This window comes from Geospiza fortis, unplaced genomic scaffold, assembly GCF_000277835.1.
Source record: "Geospiza fortis unplaced genomic scaffold, GeoFor_1.0 scaffold41, whole genome shotgun sequence".
NCBI classification, from domain to species: Eukaryota; Metazoa; Chordata; class Aves; order Passeriformes; family Thraupidae; genus Geospiza; species Geospiza fortis.
In genome coordinates, this window is record NW_005054299.1 from 9,531,124 (window position 1) to 9,539,112 (window position 7,989).

Below are 7,989 nucleotides of genomic sequence, written 5' to 3' on the forward strand. Positions count from 1 at the left end.
TATTTATACTAATTGCTCCTCTTCCTGAGATCTGACTTAAGAAATTATGCATGCATACCAAGCAGATGAGTTTCCATAGAAACTCAGGAGCTGAACTTTCATTAGAAAAATCTTTTTTAAAAAAAATCTTCCAGATAAAAATGCAAATTGCCTGTCAGTGGGTGGCTTTCTGAATTTAGATATAATTTTTTTCTTTTGCACTGTAGGCAGATTCCAGCTGGACCTACATAGCAGCAACATGCAGGCATTGTTTATAGCAAGCCAGACACCATGGGGAAATGAGAAATTCAGTAGCAAGGAGAAGCTCTCAAGTGCAAATACCTCAGAGAAACAAAAACTCAAGTTCTCAGTGCTGCATCTTCCTGAGGCTTTGAGGTTTGTTCAGCCTCCAGCTCTCAAAATGCTTGTGGTTTGTAAGGAGCAGTGTGGGGTGAGGGGAGAGAGGAAATGCAAAACCAGAAACTCTCCTGCACACGGAATCGATGATGTTCAACCTGTCCTTTAAACATCAGCAGCGCATTTGTGCTGCTTCAGTTAAGCCTCGCTAAAAGGCTGACACCATCTGTCACAGCTCACTCTGGGCACAGGACGAGCTCTGTGCTGGGCTGGGGAGCCTTGGCAGACCTGGTTGGCCAAACCCCAGCCTCACTTGGGCTGAGGCCTGGAGCCCAGGCTCATGTGCCCACACTGCCTGGAAGGCCAGGCATGCGTGCAGGAAGAGGGCATGGGGCTGTTCCTCATCAGAAGGGGGAAGCAGGATGGTGGCATGCCTGGGAAGGGCCACAGGCCTGGGCAGCATTTGGCACCAACAGCTGTGCATGCAGGCAAGGAGGAGGTGAAAATCTCAAACTCCTTCAGCAAATGTTTCCTCCAAAAACATAGCAGTGTTTCACCTGTGCAGTATATTGCAGCATCAACAGGAGGCCTCCCCCTGGCTTTGGGGAGCATGGAACAGCTCTCTCTGAGGGTTCACAGATGTTTTCTCAGCCAAACTGGCAAGCTTGAAAGCACTGAATACCAAAGAGGAAATTTTTACCTGAGCTGCACTTCCTGGTGGGCACCGACTCCCCATGGGCACAGCAGAGCACACTGCTGCTCCTGGGCCTCCAGCACAGCACAGCAAACCCTGGGGAGCCACGGCAGGGAAGCCACAGTAGGCTGTGGTTCTTGAGCAGCAAGGGGGCCGGGGCATGCAAGGGAGCTGTGCTGCACGAGCAGTTTACGACGAGGTGGATTTCACTGCAGCATTGTTGAGAGGCGCGAGATGTCAGCCGGGCAGGGAATTCCCCTCCTCGTTGGAGAGGGATGACAGGCAGCAGCTGCTCGGGCTCCTGGCCCCTGTGCCTCCAGGGCCAGCAGCCCTCTGAGAGCACTGAGAGGCTGGATGCTGCTCAGTGTCAGGGTGAGGACAGCGCCGGCTCCCCCGCCACCAGGGAGCACAGTCGCCTCTGCTCGGTCAGCACAACAGGAAGAGATTTTAGGAAGAGTGGGTTTGTGGTCGAGGACAAACTTGAGCTGAGATAGCTCCTGTCTATTCTTGGCTCAGCAGCAGATTTGCTACGGCCACATTTCTTGCCCTTTCTATGCCTCATTATCCCTGTCAAGCGGGTGACTCAAATTATAATTGCACAAATTCCTTGCAGTCTGCCATTACGTGCCTGCAGCCATCTCCAGGCAGCCACCTCCAGGGGAACCAGCCTCTCCCACCAGGAACCTCTGTGCCACCTATGCTTGCACACAAGGGGATCTAAGATTACACCCTGTTGCCTTGTAGTCTTCCTGCACAGAGAGGAACCTAAAGAAAAACCACCCCCACAGCATCTCTAAATAATCAGATTTGATACTGAGATGATTATTCAGGTCAAGGTTATGGGCAAGAAGAAGGCAGTGAAGTTTTTCATAGCACTGCCAATATTTGATTAAATGGCTGTTTCTTAATATTTCTCTCAGGCAAATTAATGTGTTTCTGTAGGTATTAGTACTATCACTGGCCTTAAGGATGCTGATGCACCCTGTGTTTAATGGTACTTTTGTAAAAGCAAACAAAACAAAACAGAGGAAAAACTTCCACTATTTCCAAAAGCATCACCATTCTTTCATCAGAAATTTGCTTGGGTTCTAGATGTGAGAGATTTCGGGTTTCTTGTATCTTTTCATATGCACTAAAGACAATTAGATTAAAGATTAAGCTAATGCTTTTCCTTATATATATGCATCCACCTAAAGTCAGGCAGTCATCTCACTTCCCAGCATTTCCATGGGTGAATGTGGACAGAGGCCATGCAGAGCTTGGCAGGTGACATGGCAGTGCTGGCTGCTTCTTCCAGAGGCCACACCTGGATGAAGCTGGTGGAAAGTTCATCCTGGTGCGTGCGCCTTCAGGAGGAAGCAGGGAAATGCCAGGATATGTTGTGGCCTGCAAAGCCCATGTGACCATCTGGGCTCAGTGGTTGACTGCTGTGTAATTAACAGGGAGCCTGGCTCATTAGGTGCCTTGTGGGTTCAGACACATCCATGAGAGCCCTATAGGAAAACATGTTCTTCCTAACACTTCTTTCATCCTCCCCCTCCCGTTCCTTCCAGATGGTTACACCCACTTGTGTCTTTTCTTACCCTAAGGACAGCTTTTTAAACAAGGTTCCTCCATCCTTCTCCTCCCCCACTCTGCTTTAGGATCTACATTGAAGTGCAGGAGGACAGAGCTGTTACATCCCATGCTGTTACATGCCTGCCTATAGAAGGCTGGAAGGACACCACATCCCTCTGCCCCCTGTTTGCTGGGAAGAAAGATCTCAGTGTGATCAGGATGCAGGAGATGAGAGACTTTACCTCAGCCTCAGCTGGGTGTTGCAGATGTGCAGGAATGAATTCAGATGCTGCCTGTAGTCAAACCTGTGTATATTTTCTGGGCAAGGAGAGAGGGATGCTTAAAGGGCCTGTAACATTTCTTCTGCATAGCACCAGTAAATGCTCTCCCAGTAACACACAGCAGGAGCACTTGCAGAGCTGAATCTGAATCTGCTTTTAAAAACAATTATTTTCACAGTTGCTTTTTAAAGCGTACATCACTATCAAAAACCACCGAACTTAACAACTGATCACTTTTATTCCTCAGAAATAGGTGGAGATGCCCCCTCCATAGGATTCCTGTGCCTGCTCTCACAGGGCAGCTTGGTGGGAGCTTGGGGTGCTCCATTTCTTCCTCTCCTGAGCGCTGTTGTTAACTGCTCATCACTTGTTTGTTGGCAGGGCCTGGTGCTGAGCAGACTTGGGCGGAGGGAGCTGGCCCAGAAGGTCCTCAGAGATGCCATCCAGATCCAGACCACCAGCCACACTGCCTGGAACAGCCTTGGAGAGGTCTTGCAGGCTCAGGGGAAAAATGAAGCAGCCATCGAATGTTTCCTTACTGCCCTGGACCTTGAATCCAGCAGTCCTGTCATTCCATTCACCGTCATACCCAGGGAGCTCTGAAGCTGCTCCCTGCAGCTCTAAGCACTTCCATTGCCTGGACAGACACCAAAACCAAGCAGATAAACAAAGAAGAAGCCCAACAAAAAAGTGCCATTGTAACCTGGAACTGGGCTAAGTAATTCCAGGACGGGGCTCAGGTCTACAGGCTTAGCTTAGACAAGCCAAACTGAAGAAAAATTTGCAACGGGCAGGAATGGAGAATGCCTTTTTCTTCACAGGTGCCTGGCTAACCTCCTGTTCAAGTTAATAGCAAGGCTTATTTCAAAGTGCTGGTTCAGGGTGACTGTAGAAAGATTGTGCTAGGGTACAGCTGTTCGAAGCACTTGCACCTTTCAGTGTTGGTTGAAAATAGAACCCCCAAGTCCTGAATTAAAGCCCAGAAATGCTCTAAATAGGAGTAAATCCACCAACTAACTCGAGCAAGTTGTGTTTAACTATGTGGCTGTCTCCCCACAGATCTGACAGGACAAGAATGACACTTGCACCAAATAGACATACAATATATGCTGTTTACAAAATTATTTCATCTATTTTGATAATCCTTTTTCCTGCCTTGCTTTTATATACTGTATATGCTCACTATATTTAGTGTAGCACTTGCCTAGATCAATTTAAAATTAAATTTTAGTTTTAAATTAAAAATACTTTTTAAAATATAAAGCTGCTATTGCAGTATAACTCAAAAAAGCAGTAAGACCAAAGACCAAATCAGTTCACACTTGAACTAGTATTAAAAACACATAAATATCTCCACTTACATATTTATTGAAAGGCCTTACATGAAGTAACTAATTATAAGCTCTGAGCTTCATTCATATTAATCACCTATTGCATCAGTTTAGCAAGGAATATAGTGTTTAGCAAGGAATATAGTGACTGAACTCTGTGCTCTGCCACATTACCAATCCTGGCACGAAACATTTTCGTATCCATCTTTTGCAAAAGAAGGCAGCAGTCTTTTAAGGGGATGTGTGCTGAAGGCAGTATGAGTGTATATGAGCTGCTTCTTCCTTAAAACTAAATCCTTGGATTGTCCATAGAAATTTCACAGTAGAGGTACGGAGCTGAGCCTTCAGTGGCATCATTCTGCATCTCCTATCAGGTGTAATAGTGAGGGGCTTCTGATGCACACAGCCTCCCCATGGCTGGCACAGCCAGGGAGGGGACACAGCTGGCACAGCCCCTGCTGAGCTGCTCCTTAGCTTTGTGTGACCTCCCCAGGGCCTTGGCAGGGAGGTGGAGCTGGACTGTGCTGTCACACAGGAGCCAGCCCTGACCAGACCAGTCCCAAGATAAAGATGATGCAGCAATTTGCTGCACTTTTCTACAAAAAATAAAAGAAGGTTGGGGCTTTGCGCCCATTTTTGTCCAAAGATTTGTGACTATTTACTAAGTTTGCACTAAAGCACACTTTGTACTATAATTCTGCCCAGTATTGTGATCCACAACTAGTTCACTCTGGAAATAATAATATCCTCAGGCAATAAATAAGATGGGGTTGTTTCTTACAGAGCCTGAGGCTCTGGCAGCAGACTTGAAGTCAGTGTTGTTTACAGTTGTTTGGAAATCTGCAGGCTAATGGAGAGCTGGGCCCTTGTGCTGCTCCCAGCCCACACCATCGGAGAACCCCACCCCCAGCCTTCCCTCAGGGTGCCTGCACCAAGGGAAGCACACTGCTCTCAGGTTCCTCGCAGCAGCCTGGTGCACTCCAGGCCAATATTTTTATTTTTTTCCCCTTAAATGATGCAGATGCAATAGCCCAGCTTATTTATCTGTTCACTGAGGGATTCCAGATCTGATGTAGGCTGATTTCACTGCAGGTGAAAGCAGCCCAGCCGTGAAAGGTGCTCAGCCCATGAGTCCTCTGGCTTTGCAGTGCCACACAGGCACCCAAAAGGACTTTTTTAGGCCAGGGGCAGGTTTCCAAGGAGACAGTGTTCCCCAGCCACATTCCTTTTTGCAATAGCACCAGCAACAGAGAAAGGAGTAGGTGTTAAAGTAGCAGAATTAAAGGAGTTTCATGAAGACAAAAAGAGGCAGCAAGACACGTTTTGCTTGAAGGATGCTCTGAAGTTGGTTTACTCTGCACTGCAGGGGGGAAAAGAGGGAAGGGGAGGGGGAGAGATGCTGTTGTTGACATAATATGTAAATTGTTACCCAGGTGTTTTAAGCCCAGTTTCACAGTCAGATGCAATCTGACAATAGACTGAAGCAGATATATATAGGTAGATGTTATGTTCTGATGTTTGTTCTGCCCCACAGTTCCCGGGCTGGGAGCAAGCCCTCTGTGTGAGGCACAGAGCAGGAGTCGCCGCTCCCTTGTGCCATGTGAAGAGGCCTGTAACGTGGCTGGGCTGTGACCTGGCAGGAGGGTGCCTGTTTCCCAGCAGCAGCTGAGAAGCAAACACTCACAGATCCATTTGCTCCTGCACGCGTAGCTTGTGAACAGCCAGCAGCCCATCACATTTGTTGTGATCAGGCAAACTTCATCCTGATGATAATCAGACTTGCCACAGCACTCATCTTCTGGAAGAGGGGCAAACATTAATGAATATTTTGAGTGCATCAACAAGTCAGATGTTGCCAGGGTGGTCCCATTTTGTGTGCATTAATGAGCGTTGCTGGCACTGGAATCTCAGTCCTAAGAGCCTCTGCTCCATGTGTGGCAGGGAAGATGTGCATGAGTAAAGGCCATCATCAACAGGAATCAGAGGGCTTTGGTACCCTCTACCAGCTCACCACACCACAGCCCCCACAACAATTGCAAACAAAGTGTTTGCATACATTCTGGACTCAAGCCTGAGATTTCCTGCATGCTTCCCAGAGGATGCAAAGTACCTCTTGGGTGGAAGGGTATTGTATTGGCTTGAAATGCTCTGTACAATGCAGGAAAGAGAGTGGTTGTTGCAGACTTACAAGTACTTTGGGGGTGAATCCTCCAACTATATTTGTTAATCATGCTCAGCAAAACAGAAGTCTTCCCAAAATTACATGCTGCCTCTCTCACTCAGCATGGATTTTGTTCACACTTCCAGATACAGAAAAACAAAGACAACTGCTTCAGACAATCCTATGTATTGTAGTATTTATTTAGATAGCAATGTTGATAAGTCTGATATACTTACTTCCCTGAGCTCAGTAATAGGCGTGGCAGGGAATCCTGGCATGCTTTATGCTTAGGGTTTGAGATTCAAAAGCAGAAGATTTACATCCCTTGTCTCATATGATTATTACAGATCGTAAGTAATGGAAGTTTGGGGAAAAATAACTTTGGGGAACCAATTCTGCAAGTTTTAGCACTGACTTGAGTCTTAACAGAGTTTTCTCATTCATTAGTTTTGAAAGAGGAAGATAAAAAGCCCACATCATTGCCTAAAGTATTGTGGTCCTCTTGTTCCACCACAAGGTTCTTTTCCATTTCTTGGCAGAGTGCATGCAAAAAGAAAAAATAATTACCTTCTGTTTTCCTGTTGTGCAGTAAAGGAGTGGTATGTGCCGTTGCCTTTGACCAACAAGGAGGATTGCATATTGTAACAAAAGTGATTCTGCCTCCAGGATAACAGAAGGAGAAGCCCAACAGGCCAGGGAACAGCTCCCCTCCCTGCCTTATCCCCTGTAAAGTGTCATTAGTGCCACTGGAGCAGTTGGTTCCGAGCATTCCCAGCTGAGGTCTGCCCAGCCCGCGCTCATTCCGTACAGGCACGGACCCCGTCCGTTTCTGTTGGAAACACTTCGTGCTCCTGATTATCACAATGCTTCACAAGTGCTAATTATCTTTTCTTGGTAATGACTAATAAATCCAAATGGAGAACAGTCCTGGAGGGTGTTTACTGGAAAATTCACTGGCTGGGTACCAAAGCAGGCACAGCACTGGCTGCTGCAGTTTGAGTTACAGTTATTTTGTCCAAAAAATGTTCCATTTTCAGAGAGTCTTGGTAAAGAATGAGTTTGGCTAGTTTGTATTTCTTTTTAATGACAGCAAAGTGGGAAACAACCCTTTTTAGTGAAAAGACATCACTGCCATGATCTTTTTTCAGCCAAACCAACAGAGATTTGATAGTTGTAGTTCAGCCTACAAGAGTAAGGCTTCCCAAAGCAACTGTGCTGCAGCAATAATTCCCTCTGACTCAATTGTATTACAGGCATATTTGACAATTATGCAATGGGCATGTGGAGCTGAGACGCCTCTCCCTCCTTATTTGGCCGAGGGGAGCTGCTTTGTGCCCACAGGGACAGCTGTGGCACACATCTGGGTGCTGTCAGCGCTGCCCTGGCGCCTGCCACCTGCAGGGCGGCTGCTGCCACCAGCCCAGCAGCTCCTGCTCGCCAGCACCTGTCACTGGTGCTGGTTCAGTGACACTCAGACTGCTCCCTAAGGCTGGCTCCAAGGGATGGTTTCCTTGCTGCTGAGTTGGTGCTCAGTGCTGCGGGATATCAGTGCATGCTCAGACAGAAGGTTGTTTTTTCCCAGAAATGGAAAGCTGAGTTGTCCATCAGTCAGTGATGTTGGCAGGAGGG

General features: G+C 47.2%; 1 protein-coding gene across 2 annotated transcripts in view; it reads left to right on the forward strand.

Moving 5' to 3' along the window:
* Positions 1-6,913, forward strand: part of TTC7A (tetratricopeptide repeat domain 7A) — a 167,593-nt gene extending 160,680 nt beyond the window's left edge. For both annotated transcript variants that reach the window (XM_005416310.2, XM_031060383.1), the window contains exon 19: positions 3,250-6,913. In XM_005416310.2, the coding sequence (XP_005416367.2) occupies positions 3,250-3,471 (222 nt within the window). In that variant the 3' untranslated portion in view covers positions 3,472-6,913. The remainder of the gene's footprint in view (positions 1-3,249) is intronic.
* Positions 6,914-7,989: the final 1,076 nt, after the last annotated feature.